This window comes from Pelophylax lessonae (genome assembly GCF_965119305.1).
Source record: "Pelophylax lessonae genome assembly, chromosome: 13".
In the NCBI taxonomy this organism is placed as follows: Eukaryota; Metazoa; Chordata; class Amphibia; order Anura; family Ranidae; genus Pelophylax; species Pelophylax lessonae.
Window position 1 is genome coordinate 133,870,065 of NC_138780.1, and position 20,087 is coordinate 133,890,151.

The window sequence follows — 20,087 nt, forward strand, 5'->3', positions numbered from 1 at the left end:
GTACAACACTTAAGTGGCACCCAAGAGGCTACATGTTTTCCTCACAAATGCACCTGCAATCTGTTCACTTGGTTCAAGTGATTTGTTTTGTTTTACACATCTCCCTGTTAGGTTGTTTTCTCCTCCTTTCCCCCTGAATTATTTTTCTTTTTTTATGTTTATTGTACTTCCTTCCCTTATACATCACTAATTGGATGCAAACTAATGTTATGTTTATATGCTATAGATCCTGAACTGGTGTGGGATACCCAGGGGTGCTTTCTTGGTGGGGTGCCATGATGAGTCCTCCCCTGTCCTTACATACCTGTGCTGACGAAGGTGTGGGGATAGGTGGAACGTCGGGGCGCTCGGGAACTGGGTGCCCTTTGTTTATCCACACTGTTTGGATCTTCCTGTTTGGTATACTCCACTTGATGCTCATGTCACTAGCACATTCTTTCAATATAACATGTATTCTCCCTGATACACATCTATGGCCGATGTATTATTTTTTGTTACTTATTTTATTATTTATCATTCTTGTTCTGGTTGAATATATCTTGTAAAATTTTCAATAAAACTTTATTATCCAAAAAAAAAAAACAGTAGAGACGACAAGGCATAAGATGACATTTGGCGTCCAGATCAGCATAAACAGTAGGAAGGCCATTTCAAGTGCAGCAGTGAGCGGTAGTAAAGCTTAATCTACCAAGTGCTCAAACTATATTGCCAGAGCACCTTTATGGCGGCAGTGCTAGTCATAGATTGACTGGGGATGCACTGCCCAAAATAATAGGAGGATGGTTGCAGAAGGGGTAGGGAAACACAGGGGACTTTCAGAATAATTGTTACAAGAGGAGCAGTTCTTTTAAATGTTTTTCTGATGGCTATCAGTGGGGTCCTTTAGGAGCGGGGATGAATTTAACGACAGTCCCAGTTAACCTGCATACAGTAGGGGGAAAAGTGTAAGTATGGTATAGTCTTGGCACAGCTGCAAGGTAGATGTGGTTCAGATGCAGTAAAGGCTTGATATAATGTGGTATAGGGTTGGGATAGGTGCAGTCTGCGTTTAGAATAAGTGTGGTATGGATTGGGTACATTTGGTGTCCTGCTCCCAGTGGCTCAGTCCCTGCTAGCAGTATCAGCAATAGTCAGATGTTCCGGTGACCTCTCGATGTAGAAGGAGGCACCCCCCCAGTCTCTCCTTGAAAGCTCCAGTGATCAATGGTGGGAAGCATAGGGTGAATGGACACTCCAGTTTCCCTGAGGCAGCCGTGCAGGTGCTGTGATGTAGGCGGTGATGTGCTGATCCTGGGTGTCCTCATTCCCAGTCTCAGGCTTGGATCTCTGCCGGTATGGTCTCCCTTTGGCAGGCGAATATCCAGACAGAGGTGCTCTCTCTCTAACTCGCTCAGTGCCAAGAGGAAGAACATTCCTAGAAAGTTTAATAAAAATCATCTCACCACTCCTCCTACTGCACAGTGGCTATTGAGATCTGTAGTGTAAGGAGTCCATTCATCCCATTTTTATGGCTGCCATTTCAGACTACAATTCCCAGGATTCTCATCGCCCTGTATAGAAGTCTTTGGACTTGCTTGTTTTTAGCTCTCCCCCTGCTGGCTGTGGGTGCAGCATAGCATCAGTATCTTAGTAGAGGGAGAGAGGAATAAAAGGCAATGTCTTCTTTTCGATATTGCCGTAGCCCAGGACGTGGCTCCAGATTTAATTTCGTACTTGTAGGACTGTATGACAGCTTTATGTTTATAGAAGCAACAATGTAGAACTCCCTTTCTCAGGTTGTGGAATCAGCTGGAAGTGTTCACATTTCCGAAAAACATCTAGACGTCAATAGGCATAATATACATGAATATTCTTAGAAAATTTAAACTGATACACACTAACGCACACATGTAGGTTGGACTGGATGGACCTGTATCTTTTTCCAAGCTTATCTACTATGTAACTAAAAAAAAATGTTGAACAGACAAAGTGAGCTCCAGTAAATCTGATGAGCAACACAGAAGATCAATTAGACATTACCTTAGCTTACCATGGTCCAGAGTTTAAAGAATAATTCTGAAATTTATAGATCTAAATTAAGATGTGTTTTTAAACTAGTGCTGCATTTGGATACCATGAGTTATAGCTGTTTGCTTCCAATTTGGAATTCTACAAGGTGGAATTGGATTTTCTTTAGTTGTCACCATTTACAAAGGTGGAACTGTGCTTAGTGTTGAATTCTGTTTTCCAGCTACAAGAGGTCATTGATGCAGCAGATGACGTTCTATCCAGATGTTCCAGAGACCAGAGTAAGTCTTTACAGCAAAAGCAGCAGGAGGTGGTGGAAAGATGGGAGCTGACCAAGAACAAGGTGGAGAAAAGAAGGACTGACCTGGAGCAAGCATGTAAACTCTATTTCTTCTTGGCTGCTGTAAGTTCATAATTTTTTAGGATAACAGATGTACACTACACTCTAGTAACCCAAACATTGCAGCAGATTATCTGGTTCCAGTCAGTCTGAGGGTAAACCTGAGGTGCAATTGGATAACTCAGCAATATGTTAGAAACCCAGATTTGTATCAGGAATGTTTTACTTGAAGCATGTACAAAATCCTACATGCATCAGTGTGTTGGTATTGAAGGTTTGCAACTCTCCTAATACACTCTGTCTAGATGCTGCTTTCTATGAACTGCAGAGGTAATAGTAAACTGTGATGAGGGTACAGGGGACTATTATTTGCTATGGATCCTAAGGCATGATATGTCCATCTTTGAAGTGGAGACTTCTCCTTGTCAAGTGATAGTGTTATCATTGTCTATTTAACTTTGCAGTTGGTAAGGGTTTCAATATGAGAATCACGTGTAGACTGAAGGGGAACACTAGCTGGCTGTGAATCATAGATAAATATAATCTGGAACTGAGCTGTGGAGCTGTGACCAATCCTCCTTATATGAACATTAGACAGCTGTCTCTCTTGTAACCCTTTAAATGAGTAACACAAGCTAAGTTTTGCTTTACAAAGACTGGGTTTTTAGAAATAAAAGCAGTTTATTATATGCTGAAGACCATGCATAGGTGCTTTTCTCCTCTAGCACTTCCATCATGTTTAAAAAAAAAAAAGGGGGGAAGAGACTACAGACTACAGGTAGTAAGTAGTGATAGCAGCTTTCTGTCTGTACATGTATCTGGGCATCCTGTCCCGTACGCTGGGCAATCTTGGTACCATGAGGGGTTATAGATAGCAAATGTAATCTGTTGGGTAAAAGTTATTGCAGTTACAATACATTTCATAGAGGTCATCGATCAAGTAAGCACAATTTTTTTTTTAATGCACTTTTTCCCCTTGTTCAGTGATTTTTAATGGAGTTTTAACAAAGAATGTAATGCAGATACTGTATGTACATGCATATACACTTCTTTCGACAATTATCAACTCAAGGTCCACAACAAGGCACACATAATAAATGGACCCTGATCATATGCCATTTAAGCACCACTTGTTCATGTTTATGTAATGATTGTAACATTACAGTTTAAGTGAGGAGAATGGTGGAATCACAAGAACTCTATACACTGTTTAGAAGGCGAAAGCCCAAAGCCAAGGTGGATAAAGAGATTGGAAAAATAACCTCAGTGCCCATTTACATTATCCTGGTGGAGATGCATTGCTCAATGCAAGCCCAGCACACTGACATTCCAAAATCCATTGTTTCCAACTGGCCCAGTTCATATGAAAATATAACGTGTTGCGTTAAAACACAGCACAACATATTGCAAAATGTTATAATGTGATTTGACTTGCATTAAAGTGATACTACATGGAAATGTGTTAATTGCCATAATTCGTTCACATAAATCATATATATATATATATATATATATATATATATATATATATATACAGTAGATATATATATATATATATATATATATCATTTAAATACCTTATTCCTGCTGGGTTTCTATTACTACAGTTTGTCTGCACAGCCCAAACAGGTGCTATGCCAGTCACATGACTAAAAAAAAAAGTTTTAGAAAAGCAAATAAAATTAATTATAAGTATAGAAACAGTTTTTTTTTTTAGCTACCAATAAACTTTCATTCAACATCAACTGTGTATATTTGGGGCAATAATATGGTGTCAACAATTAATGGCATTAGCTTTTACTTTGCTCAGACAGCATCTGCACCCAAGGCTCTTTTTGTACTTTACAAGCATAAGCAATTACATATGTTAATTTAATATTGATTTATATTAAAACTAGGCTTTTTTGTGAGTTTCTAGTTTTTGTTTTGAGCGAATGCAATTCATCAGCATACAGAATACTATATCCTGCCACCATAGTGTTTAGCAATAGGAGGACATGGAGGAGTGAGGGAAGGTTGAGTGTCAATTACCACTCTGTATACGCCCACATGTGTGAATCTATAGTCACATGGGCTACAAAGATAAGAAAAAGGAGGAAATGAAGAGCTTAGAACTGAGCATGCGCAGTACAGAACACCAGCTGGTAAACAAAATATCAACCTGCAGTGGGGACACAGAGAAGATGGGAGGGAGAGCTGAAAGCAGGAACAACCAGGTATATTTTACTCTACACAAAACTAATCATATATAATGGGAATTTTTGTAGTCTGGTTTAATGATACTTTAAGGAATATATATTTTGGTTCTTGCTGTGAAAAAAAAGAAAATACATCAATGCAATGCATAAAAAAATGCAAACCAAAGCACTTTGGTGCAATGCAGTGCCATTTTATTTAAATTGCACCCCAATGCACCCTCTAAGCACACAGTAACACACATTAGCACACTGCTGTGTGTTGCGGTGTCTTGTGCTACCATAAATGCAGTATGTGCAGTTTTTGGTATGTTATTGTGAGTTAGACAGCCCATTGAAAAGAAACGCATGTGTGGTAAACACACCACAGCAGCCCAGGCTGGTGTGAGGGCCTATTTACAGTGCCTTAAAAAAGTGATCATACCCCTAAAATTTTCCACATTTTGTCACGTTACCAAAAATATAAATGTATTTTATTGGGATTTTATGTGCTAGACCTACACAAAGTGGCACATGATTGTGAAAGGAAAATGATAAATGTTTTTCAAAATTTTTTACAAATCAATATCTGAAAAGTGTGGCATGCATTTGTATTCATCCCCTTTTACTTTGATACCCCTAACTAAAATCAAGTGGATCCAATTGCCTTCCGAAGTTCCCTAATTAGTACATTTGTGTGTAATTTAATATCAGTATAAATACAGCTATTCTGTTAGAGGTTTGTTAGAGAACCTTAGTGAACAAACATCATCATTAAGGCCAAGGAACACACCAGACAGGTCAGGGATAAAGTTGTGGAGAAGTGTAAAGCTGGATTAGGTTATAAAAAATATCTCAAGCTTTGAACATCTCACAGAGCACTGTTCATCATCATCATAAAATGGAAATAGTATGGCACAACTGCAAACCTAACAAGACATGGACGTCCACCTAAACTAAACCAAAGGAGAGCATTTTTCAGAGAAGCAGCCAAGAGGCCCACGGTAACAGGGACAGGGAAGCTGGTCAGAGTTGATTGGAAGATGGATGGAGTCAAAAACAGGGCAACCTTCGAAGAAAACCTGTTAGACTCTGCAAAAGACTTCAGACTGGGGCAGAGGTTCACCTTCCAGCAGGACAACCACCCTAAACATACAGCCAGAGCTACAATGGGCTGGTATTGATCAAAGCATATTCATGTGTTAGAATGGCCCAGTCAAAGTCCAGACCTAAATCCAATTGAGAATCTGTGGCAAGACTTGAAAATTGCTGTTAACAGATGCTCTCCATCCAATCTGATAAATCTTGAGCTATTTTGCAAAGAAGAATTTGCAAAAATGTCATTCTCTAGATGTGCAAAGCTGGTGGAGACATACTCAGAAAGACTGGCAGCTGTAATTGTAGCGAAAGGTGGTTATACAAGTATTAACTCAGGGGGAGTGGCTCTGAGGAAGAGATGAGGCCTCGAAAAGCATCAGCCAGTCTAACTGAGGACGTTACATCTGTTATGCGAGACTCTAGTGGTTATAGTAATATTGAGTCGATGTGCCTTTGTCAAGCATATGTTTGTGAGTATAATTATTTATATTTATTAAAGCTGTTTTTATTGAGGATAATGCACTAGGACGGTGCGCCCTCTGTCTATTTCTTGATTCTAGTGTATCCAGAGATCCCCAGTCTTGAGTGGGCAGCAAGGTAGCGATTTTCCGTATTTGCCAAGACTAAGAGTTTAGAGTAATACCTTTGTGGGGCCCACCTCTAAGCGCAGTAGAGAGGTGTATTGTTTTTGTTGGAGAGATTGACTCAGAAGGGGCTGAATACAAATGCACGCCACACTTTTCAGACATTTATTTGTAAAAAAAACTTAAAAATCATTTAGCATTTTTCTTCCACTTCCCAATCATGTGCCACTTTGTGTTGGTCTATCACATGAAATCTCAATAAATACATTTACATTTTTGGTTGTAACATGACAAAAAGTAGAAAATTTCAAGGGGTATGAATACTTTTTCAAGGCACTGTATATTTAAATCTCCTATAAAATAGTCTCTTCAATGTGTTCTAGCTATGGGCTTTGCCCTCAAAAAGAGTTGAACACTTCTGATTACACATTTCTCATCAATACATACATACAATACAAAGAGGTCTCTAGCCCTTTTTTTTTATCTCAAATTGGTCTTTAGCCCTTGACATGGTCTACTGGTCAGACTAATGTCTAACCACCTTGGCGGTAATCCCGAGCGTGACTCGGGATGGCTTTTTCATTGCAGGATCGGTAACCCCGAGTCACGCTCGGGGTGGATGTGCAGAGAGCGCAGCGGTGTTCTCTTACCTTATCCTGGCGATCCAGTGATGATCTCTCATTGCTGAGATCGCCAGCCGAGAGTCCCGCCGCTCCTCCGTCCTCCGTCGGTGTGATCACTTCCTAGTTCCGTTCCCTGCAGCAGCATATATATATATATATATATATATATATATATATATATATATATATATATATATATATATATGCGCATATATATATATATATATGCATATATATATATATATATATATATATATATATATATGCACACACACACACATATATATAAAATTATATTATTGATTCAATTATAATTCATGCGTTATATATTATATATATATATCTATATATATATATATACACACACATATATCTATATATAATATATAATGCATGAATTATAATCTAATCAATAATATAATTTTAATATATATATTATATATTAAATAATAAAATAATATTATTGATTCGATTATAATTCACGCGTTTGTGTTTCAAATTTATCACATCTGGGATGTCTACTAGACTCTTGTTTTGGTCAGGTTTAAGTCAGTAATTACTAAGAATTGTAGGCCTATAATACATAACGCCAAATTTCCATGAAAACAATTGTACCGCTTTTGGTATGTAATTCCTGACATAATCATACCACCAGGGAGGCTAGACCTTACATTGACGTGCCCTGCACCTTCAATGTTTGGGTACGTTGAGTCATTGACCCAAAGTCAGAAAAGGAAGGTGGTGGTTTGGGCTGATAAGGAGTTAAACCAGTTGTGGACTTTGGGTGTATCACACGTCCTAAACGGAATTTGAATACTTTGAACGTGTGTGGTACAACTTGATTCTTCTCCTCCCCTGAAGCTAATTGGCTGCATTTATTGGAAAGCCCTCTCTGTCATTTTGGCAGGTGGAACTTATTCTCTGCCACAGCAGGAGATCTTAGTGCTCTTGTGCAAACTGACACTCAAAGAACAGTGCCTGCAGTGTCCATATGAATTAAGTAGTAGCTTTGTTATTTTGCTACATTGTATTTACTTTATTATATACTTATTTTACTCATAGTTGGATCAAATGGGTAACATTTGATCTGCAAATGATGTCATTTAAAGCAATCTTGCAATCAAAAAATAAATAAATAAATCAAACAATCTGGTTCCTATTTAGTTTTAATGGAATTATTACAGACTTCCACATAAGCACCCCATACATTAATCATTTTTGTTCATTCAACCAGTGGGTTGAATGAAAAAAAAGACTTGATTCCCCCACCCACACACTCGAGGTGGATGGGGGAATCCTCCCCGCTGTGCTATAGTATTCTGACAGCAGGAAAACTTCCCTTACACTCATTTTTCAAAATTCAAGGGGAAATTTTCCAACAGGGAGGTTGTACAGAAGTCAATTTGTAGATCAACTTAGAAAAAAGTCAAAATTTTGATCCATGTATAGCTGACTTTAGAATACTAGTGTCTGGATGTCTTTAGCTTCAGGACTTGGAGTCACTGAACTAGAACAAGTATTTAGCAAGAGAAGTTTGAGTAAATTCAGAAATCTTCATGTTTCTGTACTTACCTCATGTAAACTCACAAAAAATTAGAAAGTAGATAGGCTATTGGATCAGCATATGGTCAGTTATGGTAGCAGTCATATTCTTACTGTACAGGCTTTCTTTAATCCATCCGTCTAATTTGGTAGGGCCCAAATCAATGTGCTAAAAGCAGCAACTCATAGAAACCTCGTACGTTTAATTGATAAGACCTGAAGTGATCTAAAGTCTGGAAGCAATGGAGTACTACATGTTTTAACTAAATACAGCTTTATTGACTATGATATGTGAAGTCCATATCAATGTCCCATTATAAAAATTGATTAGAAGGTTTTTAATCTGGTTAAGTTACATATAATATAGTTGTTTTTCTGTGTTTAGGTACGTGACTACTTCTCCTGGGCAGCAGAGATAACCCGAGAGATGCAGGCCGAAGAGACCATACGTGGTGTTTTGGCTAGTAGTGAAAGGCTGAAAGCCCACCAAGATCTGAAGCAAAATATAGATGCTCATCAGGAGACCTACAACAAGACAGTGTCCATCGGCCAATCCCTTCTCCAAGAGGGCAAAATCCCTTCCATACAGGTAAAATTCATTGCTATCTTTTTCTAGCATTGTAAAAAAGCTGCATTTCAGATGTTAACAGAAGTTATATCTGTCTATGCTTATGGCAGTAAACGATAGCTGAATTGTAAGTTTGTTAATACTAAAAAGTAATAATAAGTAGCAAGCAATAGACAATATTTTCATCACCCTAGCACCTTAATTACTGAAGTGCTAATACAGCTCAACATAAAGCGATACTAAACACACACACTGTTTAGTTTATATTGTCCCTTGTATTTCTGTATGTGGATGATGGCACTGTAGTTTTTTTAATTAAAAAAAAAAGTACCCTTTCCTAATTGATATAAAGCTTTCACATGACCCTGATCTTTCCCAGCCTGTCTGCAGGGAAACAGTGGCAGGGGCAGCTTGCTGCTGGCCACAAGAATAAATAAAAAAAAATTAAATAAGTAATATCAATAAACTGTTTTAAATTGTCATACAAATATATATTTGAAATCAAATCTTTATTATTTCGTGGAAATAACATGGTATGGGTGGATTTCTGCCAGTCGCAGGCTGTGTCACGCCCCTCCAGCCTGTGTCTTAAAATAAGGGAGGTGAAGCCTCTACCAATCTACAGTACATGTATTATCCCACCCCCATTGTGTTTAGCTGGTTAGTGGGCATGGAGGAGGAAGGAGGGAGTGGGCTTTCATTTACAACTACTGTATGTATACACCCACATGTGTGACTTATATAGTCACATGGGCTGCTCAGATGTGATAGGGGAAAATCGCTCTGCATAGAAACGGTGCTATCACAAATAAGAGGGCAGCGTACGGACGTATGCAAAAAATAGAAAATTGCACCCTTACAGTTAGACAAAAAGATCATTGGAGTCATGCCACTGACTCTGCCAGATGGTATTGGTCCTGGACCTATTCAGGCACCATCAAATGGAAAGCCAATCAGTTACAGCTCAAGGAACCACTAGCAAACTCTGAAAGATCCCCAGGGTTCCATGCAAACCTGTTTGAGAATTGCTGCTGTGTATTACAGTGTGGAATTTTTTCATGCAGACTTATACAGTTACGGAAGAGTCAACTTTAAAGCAAAACTAAAGTCTTTTTGTACCTGAGGGATCTTTGAGGTTGATTTACCAAAGACGAATAGACTTCAATTTGCAAGTGCAGTTGCTCCAGAGCTTAGAAAATGAGGTGACACTTCACTTTGCAAAAAATATCTAATCACATGCAAGGAAAAAAAAAACAGCATTTTTGCTAGCACAGGATTGGGTGATAAAATTCAGCAGAGGTCCCCCTCTTTTACTAAGCTCTGGAGCAATTGCACTTGCAAATTGCAGTTTATTCACCTTTAGTAAATCAAAGTCAATGGCTCCCTGGGTACAAAAAGACCTTAGTTTTGCTTTAAAATTGACCCACCCGTAACTGAAATGCACAGTCTCTTTGTCTTTAGTAACTCAACGCCATTGTCATAATGTGCTGGTATGCACAGCAAATTCACCTTTGGTTTAGTTTTATCTCCTCCAGATATAAGGTTTACATTTACCCCTTCTAGCTTCATTGGGACCACTGCCATTTTCTTAGACCCTTCTGCTGATCTGGAATCCTCTTTTTTTTTTTTTTTTAGCCATTGAATGGCCACTGATGGTGTAACTTCATTCCTGTGTACTGGAGTTACTGTACATTATTCTGGCACCTAGCTTCTATACTTGGCAAATTACAGATGCAGAAAGTATACATTGCATTGTCCTATCAGTGTACACATTTAAAAAAAATGTTAGCAGAGGTGGAAACAATTTGTTTGGTAGAAGAGATATACAAAATCTTTTCTGCCAAAAAACTATATCTGTTAGCATTTTTTTTAAAGTTTATTATCAACCCTAAAAGTAAAACTATGATAAATCTAGCTACAACAAACATATCGATTCTTGCTTGTTTTTTTTAGATCAATGACAAACTTCAAGCTCTTGTAGAAGAAAATAATAAACTTTATCAGCAATGGGAACTGAAGAGAAAGTTGCTGGAGCAAGTACACCAAGAACAAGTTTTCTACAGAGACATTGGGAACATGGAGAAGATCCTGAATGCACAGGAGGTAAGCAAGCCGTAGCTACATACAGCTTCTTAAAGTAAGTAGGGGCTTATCTAACAGGTCAGTGAGCTACTAAAGTGAGGCCTTATTCAGACAGCAGAAGAAATTTTAGGAGAATTATGTCAGCAGTAATTCTGTGTTTATTATATTATAATGTACTTTTTTATCAGTAAGCAACTGGTAAAACTAAGCATGAGAAACATTGGGGCAACTTAATAAGAAGTGTCTTTCTTAAAGCGGAACTAAACCCTCCTATCCTTTACAGTCAAGGAAGGTGCCATCTTAGCCTTTGTTTGATCCTGCAGTTGCCTCGGTGCTGCACATATGATCAGTTATGACACCAGCCAATTGGTGGCTTGACATTTCAGGTGAGCGCACCAGCAACTGTAACAGTTATTATTTATGGCATGCCTTGAATGGAACTGTTTTTGGAAACAGTTAAAATCGATGTGTTTGTTTCCACTTGAACTGTGCCTGTTGCCTACAGCAGCCAATTAACTTCTAGCTTTAATTTTTTCCACACAGCTTAGAAAATAAAAATGTAAAAGCTAATTGTCTGGGTTCCAATTGAGGCAAAGTTTGTCCCAGACACTATTTATCAATACACAAAAAAATCAGATCAAATGACTAGAAGGTACCATTTCTATGATCAGGTATAAGCCAATTACATTGCACATTTCATCACATAGCGCATTATGTATGGTTTCACTTAATAGTACATAACGAGTAATAGCTGTCGGCAATGCAACATTGTATAGGGGATCAATGACATCACATTACTTTTTACATATCCAGGGTAATAGAGTTGAGTGGGGAGAGATTACTCAAAGGCTTTGTAGCCTAAGTGCTATAGGGTGTTTGTCCATAATCTAGGAGAAGTAGTGTCTAGACAACCTACCTCATAGATTTTCAAATATAGCCTGGCAACTTCTGTTTTGCCAAAATATGTTCATAATTATTTTGTGATCTCTAAGGGCCCTTTTACATGGGCTTTTCCAACCAGGTCCGTCTGTCCGTTTTTTCAGGCGGACCAGATCGGACTCTCCATTCACCCCTACGGAGCGGTAGATGTCAGCGTTGACATGTCTGTTGACACCCGCCACTATCCAATCTGATCCTGTCCACCATATCCAGATGGATGATAACCCTATTTTCCATCCGTTCGGAGGATTAGATTGGAAGGGACCGGATAAAAACGGACAGGCGGTCCATTTTCATCTGATCTCCCCATAGAGGAGAGCGGGGCTCTGGCAGGTCTGTCTCAGCACAGTGAGCAGAGAGGGACCTGTCATCCGCCTGCTCAATGGGGATCAGCGGATCGATCCCCGTTGAGCAAAGCAGAGTCTGCCGAGCGGACCGCACCCTAAAAGGTAAAAAAAATACCTGTGCTTTTTTTATCACACATTACATAGTTTGCATGCACTTAACATGAAAATATATCTGAAGCTAGCCTACTTTAGGATGGTTTGCAGCTGTAGGTCCAAGCTTGAGTTTTAAAGGAAAATATGGAACTTGCATATAACTTCATCCTGCGTCTCTGGATTCACTATCTCGTGAATATTTGGGTATATATTTCACTGAAGACAACCCCTGCCTATGCATTTTTCTCCTTGTATGTTTAGTTTGTATTCTCCAGTTTCAATACAACATAAAAGCTGTCCCTTTAGAGAGTAGCATTAAGGCAGAAGTATACCCTCGGCCCTTATGATATGTGTCACCTGACACAAATGCCATCTTGTATCTTATTTCAGGCTCTTGTTCATGCATGCATCTCTGCACCAGTTGTGTAAAAGTGTCACAGAATATTGTCCTGTTGATAGGTCAGATGGAGCTGAATCTTTACATGAGCAATTGCACAAGCGGTGTCGTTTTAAATCAGCTCTAGCCCCTTTCTATTTTTGGGATTTGGCATCTTCTGTCTTTTGTTGTGTCTGCTGGCTGGTAAAACAGACACCGTGAAGCCGGGAACAACTCATGTGCTGCCTTTTCATAACATGTGCACTCTGCTGTTAGGATTTAGGGATAGACCTGAGGGATACAATTCCGACTTCATCCTCTTTGTAGGTTTTTTATTTTTTTTTATTTTACATTTGTGGCGACTGGCACACACAGTCGGAAAATCGAGGCAAGAGACTTGGTTTGGGCACTGGACTTGTACCTGTCACCTCAAAAATTCCATTACAGTATAAAATAGCAATAAACCACCTGCTTTTCTAATGGACTCAATAAATGATGTCTTTTCTTTTGGCTTTGTCTTTTGCAATTTTTATAGCTTTCTCATAAAGGGAAATATCCAGACTGTTCACATTAAGACTTATGTAGGTTAAGGTTGCAAGTTGACCTTTTTATTGAGAATGGAAATTAATATATGTGTGTTTTGTATGAAATAGTTCTCATTAGTATCTACATGGGTCGAAAAGCCAGCTCCAGTAAAAATGTATGGTCAAGCTGAAAAAAGATACTGTATATATGGGCATGCTGCTTTTTAGTGCACCTGACAACCCCCCCATTAACTGTTGAACTTATAAAAAATAACTATATTGTACTGGAAATAGAGCTAAACACTACATCCCAAATTATATTAGCAGATTACAATTACAATATTTTTACAAGGGACTTTAGGGACTTTGCAATTGTCATAACTGTAAATAAAGCATATATAGAATATTTTTTTTTTTTTAAATATTTTATTTATTCAGAGAAGGATGAGCAGGCATGTACAGATAGATCAAATAAACAGTACAGCAAAAAGAGGTGTACAAAGATATTTACATATTGCTAATTTGTATTATGGTGTACGTTTATGAAAGGGTGAATTTTTTTCTCTGTTCGCTTCTCTGCAGTTCTCCGGGAAAAATTATCTCCTCTGGCACCCTTTTTATGAAGCGGAGAACTTCAGTTCTCCCAGGGTGATCAGAGGAGAAGTGTTTCCTTGGCGAACGGCCGAGATCTCTATACAAGTGAATAGGGCGCCTGTAATCTCGTTAGACAAAGCGAGATTACTGTACTATGAAAATCACTGGCGCTCTTTTAATAAGCAGTGATAGATTATCACTGCTGAATACACAATCCCCACTAATGTTAATAAATAATAGTCCCCTTACATAAATATATATATATATATATATATATATATATATATATATATATATATATATATATATATACACTGAATACACACACGCATACATTTTATATATATACACATTAAATATATATCTACATGTATGTGTGAATATATATATATACATGTATATATATACATAAATATGGCACGGGGACATGATTACTGTGTTGGGGGGTCTGAACGAGGAAGAAGGATGTCAATAATCTTCCTTCTTCCCCCTCAGTTCTCCCCCGATTTGGTCTTCACTCCCCGCTTCACAATCTCCAGGCTGGTGAATCCGGGAATGTGAATTCTGGCCCAGATCACCAGTGAAGTGCGGAGATCGCAGCTTCATAACCTGGCTGTTTCTGTGTCAGGCAATGACAGATTCTCGTGTGAAGAGATAATCAGCGGAGAACATATTCTCCCCCGATCATTTCTGTTTCATAAACTGATAATGATCGGAAATAAGCTGCGATCAGCAGGATCACTGCTCTTCTCCATTTCATAAAAGGACACCTATACATCATGGATTTTCTTTATTGTCTACCTAAAGTAATAGTCTCGTGGACGGTTTTGTATTTTCACTGATAGGATAAGCAAAATTAGAGTTGGCTGTATGTAAAGCATCACTAGCCGCTTCATCCCTCCTCTTTGAATTTTAAAATATGAAGGCTAAAAGAAATAGGAAGGAAAAAAAAAAGATATAAGGTCAGAGGTTATACAAGAAAGAGGGGAAAGGGGGGGGGATAGGTATGTGCATAGAACGGTTAGGTTCATGAATTTCCTCCAGATGTTTGCATATACTAGGTACTATGCATAGAAGGGTACAGCAGGTTTTGCCCGCTATCAGAGAAAAGAAACATATTCTACAACCCCCAGATTTTGTCACACTTTTGCCTGTTATGTTGAGCCGTCATTTTGTTAATTTCTTCAATTTTGTGTATACAGTCGCTAATGGTCGGGGGGGGGGATTGTTTCTTCCAATACATTGGAATGCAAGATTTGGCGGCATTCAGGATATGGTATAGTATTGATTTTTTTAAATTTTCGTACTGGTATTTTTGATACATGAAGCAGGAAGAAAGCCGGATCGTCTGGGATCTCATAATCAGTGAACCCTTTAGCAAGTTTTCTGACTTCATCCCAAAAGCGGGAGAGTTTCTGGCATGACCAGAAAATGTACAATAATTGTTCTCCGCTCCCCCTGACACCTCCAACAGCGGTCTGTAGTGTTTGGGTAAAATTTATGGAGTAAATAGGGAACCCGATACCATCTTGTGAGGACTTTATAATTGGTCTCCTGAATCTTCGTGCAGGAGGATGTCTTCAGCGAAAGTGTATATATATATATATATATATATATATTTTGTTCCTGTTTTGGTGTAACTGTACAGATCAGGTCCATCTACCACCTCTCCAAGCAGGGCAGGCGGCGACCCTCAGGTTGGACTATCAGTAGGTTGTAGGCTTTGGACAGAGATCGCAGTAGGGTTCCTTCACCCAGTCAAACAGTATTCCTCGAAGATCGTAAGATTCCGGTTGTAAACCCCGGGGTTTGGTAGTGAGTGTAAGTAGTGATGGATTTGAATGGCTTTCCAAAAAGTGAGCCTGAAGGGACCCTGAACATCTGTCAATTTGTCAAGTGTAGGCCACTGAGCCTCAACCAAAAAATGGGAGGCTTGGAAACGTCCCTGGTCTCTCAACGACTTGAATAACTGGTCCTGTAATTCAGGAGAAAAGGCCGAGTTGCCCAGGGTCGGGAACAGGGGAGAGTCTACTGTGGATATAGACGGCTGTGTCAAAAGGGTCGAGACTATGCGTATTGTGGTTTCCATGGTGGGATTTGTTTTAAGGGTACGTGGTAGAGAGCCATAGCACCATGGTGCTCCACATAACAGTGCATCAGATTGGGTTTGTTGGATTTGTGCCCAAAGCTTATTTTGATAGTGTCTTCTCCAGTCTATGAACCTGCTGAGATGTGTTGCTTGGTAATATTTTAGTATATCTGGAAGAGTCGAGCCACAATGTGTTTTAAGTAGTGTGAGTTGGGTGCGTAGAACACGTGGGCTTTTATTTGCCCATACGAAGTTTGTGAACAGTGAGTGTGCTTGCTTTAAAAATGTAGACGGTATTTTAATTGGCAATGCTTGGAATAAATAAAGGAGTTTGGTGAGTATGCACATTTTTATAAGATTGCACCTCCCGAACCAAGAATGAAGTCCCTGGTGCCAGGTCTCTAGAAGTTTACGAATCTGAATGAATCTGAAGCAATAAAGGGGGGAAGTTAAGCTTGTATGTTTTGCTTAGATCGGGGGGTATAAGTGCTCCCAGTTACTTGAGGACCGTGTCCATCCATTTAAATGGGAGGCTAGAGTCTAAGTGTTGTAGAAACGCAGATGGAATCATAACTCCCATGGCCGCAGATTTGTTGAAATTAATTTTTAGATTGGAGTACCGGCCATAGAGCTCAAACTCATAAAGTAAGTTTGGGATGGATATTAGTGGATTAGGCAAGGAAAAAAGAAGGTTGTCTGCATATGCTGATACTTTACATTGGGTGTCTCCCACACTCAGTCCTCTGATGTCAGGGTTAAGGCAAATTTTACATAAGAAGGGTTCTAGAGAAAGTGCAAATAGCAGGGGGGATAAGGGGCATCCCTGCCGTGTCCCATTAGTTATTAGAAAGGGATCTGATAGAATCCCATTACTCTTTACCTGGGCTGCAGGTTTGGAGTATGTCTGAGAGATCCAGTGTATCATATTTTCCCCCAGACCTATATGACGCAATACTGAGAACACAAATCGCCAGTTTACATGATTAAAGGCCTTCTCTACATCAGTGCTGAGAAAGACACAGGGTGTATGAGTCATGTTCGCAAGATGAATTAAGTTTAACACCTTGGTCGTGTTGTCCCCGGCTTCTCGGAAAGGAATAAAACCCACCTGGTCCAGGTGGACTAAATGTTGGAGTTGGATAGCTAAACGCGTGGCCAATATTTTGATTAATATTTTGAGGCCAGTATTCAAATAAGAAATAGACCTGTAACTACTGCACGAGGGTGGGTCTTTATAGAATAATTTAAAATACATTTTTATTGCTAAAATCTTAAAACCACATGACAAGTAGTCAGTAGTTGATACTTGCTGACCGCCCTATAGCAATTTTACTGCACAGTATCACCTATATATAGGTGATTCTGGACTTCCAGGTATTGGGCGCAAGTGCATGCCGCCGGAAGTTCGCAACCGCTGTAATGATTCTACATAGCGGGAGCTGATCAGCGGATCCCACAGACCCGATGTCCACCAGCACCTGCTGATCGTTCGGTACACAGGCAGAACGTCATGCGGTGAGGGAAAAAAGTATTTGATTCCCTGCTGATTTTGTATGTTTGCCCACTGACAAAGAAATGATCAGCCTGTAAATTTTAATGGTAGATTTATTTTAATAGTAAGAGACAGAATAACAACATAAATATCCAGAAAAACGCATTTCAAAAGTTATAAATTGATTTTTATTTTAATTAGTTAAATAAGTATTTGATCCCCTATCAATCAGCAAGTTTCCTGGCTCCCCGGTGTTGTCTATATAGGTAATGAGCTGAGATTAGGAGCACTCTCCTACAGAGATCGCTCCTAATCTCAGCTTGTTACTTGTATAAAAGACACCTGTCCACAGAAGCAATTAATTAATCAGATTCCAATCTCTTCACCATGGCCAAGACTAAAGAGCTGTCCAAGGATGTCAGGGACAAGATTGTAGACCTACACAAAGGCTGGAATGGGCTACAAGATGATCATCAAGCAGCTTGGTGGGAGGGTGACAACAGTTGGCGCGATTATTCTCAAATGGAAAAAAACACAAAATAACTGTCAATCTACCTCAGGCTGGGGCTCCATGCAAGATCTCACCTCATGGAGTTTCAATGATCATGAAAATGGTGAGGAATCAGCCTAGAACTACATGGAAGAATCTTGTCAATGATCTCAAGGCAACTGGGACCATAGTCACCAAGAAAACAAATAGGTAACATATTACGCAGCGAAGGACTGAAATCCTGCAGCGCCTACAAGGTCCCCCTGCTCACGAAAGCACATGTACAGGCCCATTTGAAGTTCGGTAATGAGCATCTGAATGATTCAGAGGAGAACTGGGTGAAAGTGTTGTGGTCAGATGAGAACAAAATCGGGCTCTTTGGCATCAACTCAACTCGCAGTGTTTGGAGGGAGAGGAATGCTGCCTATGACCCCAAGAAAACCATCCCTACCGTCAAACATGGAGGTGGAAACATTATGCTTTAGGGGTGTTTTTCTGCTAAGGGAACTGAACAACTTCACCGCATCAAAGGGAGGATGGACGGGGCCATGTACCGTAAAATCTTGGGTGAGAACCTCCTTCCCTCAGCCAGGGCATTGAAAATGGGTCATGGATGTGTATTCCTGCTTGACAACGACCCAAAACACACGCCCAAGGCAACAAAGGAGTGGCTCAAGAAGAAGCACATTAAAGTCCTGGAGTGGCCTAGCCAGTCTCTAGACCTTAATCCTATAGAAAATATGTGGAGGGAGCTGAAGGTTCGACTTGGAGAGGATCTAAAAAGAGGAGTTGGACAAAATCCCTCCTCAGATGTGTGCAAACCTGGTGGCCAGCTACAAGAAACGTCTCACCTCTGTGATTGCCAACAAGGGTTTTGCCACCAAGTACTAAGAGTTTTTTCACTTAATAAAATGCAAATCAATTTATAACTTTTTTGAAATGCAGTTTTCTGGATATTTTTGTTGTTATTCTGTCTCTCACTGTTAAAATAAACCTACCAATAAAAGTATAGACTGATCATTTCTTTGTTAGTGGGCAAACATACAAAATCAGCAGGGGATCAAATACTTTTTTCCTTCACTGTATATGTAGCAAACAGAAATATAAAATATTTTATTGAATGGCAAATTGTTCATAGCATAGTTGCTCATAGTTACGTTTTATTAGACAAAACCTCATTTGAATCAAGTGCCTAAATGGTCCTTAGCATATACTGTATATCCCACGAATTTCACGCCTAAGCATGGAATTATGAAAAATGACCACCCCTGAGTTCATTATGTATGTGATCCACGGTAATAAAGCAAACTAAAGTGGTACCAAAGTGATCATTTAACCCCTACAAGTCAGCTAAATGGAGTTGGGAATTTCCCATTCTTAATCAGATAAATGTGGTCAGAAATGTAATGCCTGAATTAAGAGTCCGTTCACACTAGTTTGTCAATGTTAAGGTGAGTCACACAAAGTGACAAGGATTAAACATAGAACCATTGTGCAATAAATGGTTTCATCCTCCTTAATCCAATAACTTTGGCTAGACATGCTTTTTTTTCAAAGTGTCCCTATTTGTACAGGCGTCACCCCTATCTGCCCCTTGGAAGTAACTTTGACTTAGATCATCTAATACTAGTTCAGGGCTCTCTTTATTATATTTCTTCACAGTTTTATCACTCATGAGTGAGCATAGGTGTGCACAGCCTATTGCATTAGGATGTGCACCCCAAAGCTCAAACACACATGCCTCTATCTGCAGCCTCAGCTGCACTGGAGAGTAAATGAATGGGAAGTGCTCTGTGCTAAGCGGCTTCCTATTTATTCACAAACTGCATAGCATAGTAAACACAGTTTACTGTGATTCTGTTATGACTGAACACAGTGAGTAAGTGAGTGTGTTCACTGTGTTCATTGAGAAAAGGAAGTCACTGGTAAATTACATATTTGCTAGCCCCTTCCGCCACTCAGCATCCTGAAACATCCCCCACCGCAGCAGCACTGCGGGCTAGGGGGGGGGGGGGGCGCAACACAGGGTAAGCCTGGGCAGTAGGGGGAATCAGCACTGCACCTAGTGATTAGGATGTGCCCAGGCACACCTGGCACACCCCCTGTGCACACCTATGTGAGTGAG

The 20,087-nt window shown here is 39.5% G+C and overlaps 1 protein-coding gene across 1 annotated transcript in view; it reads left to right on the forward strand.

Annotated features, from left to right (window-relative positions):
* SPTBN5 (spectrin beta, non-erythrocytic 5) overlaps positions 1 to 20,087 on the forward strand; it is a gene marked incomplete at its 5' end in the record, with an annotated part of 344,281 nt that overhangs the window by 148,552 nt on the left and 175,642 nt on the right. The window contains 3 exons of the mRNA XM_082275221.1: positions 2,231 to 2,410; positions 8,754 to 8,957; positions 10,890 to 11,039. Coding sequence (XP_082131347.1) covers positions 2,231 to 2,410; positions 8,754 to 8,957; positions 10,890 to 11,039 — 534 coding nt within the window. The remainder of the gene's footprint in view (positions 1 to 2,230; positions 2,411 to 8,753; positions 8,958 to 10,889; positions 11,040 to 20,087) is intronic.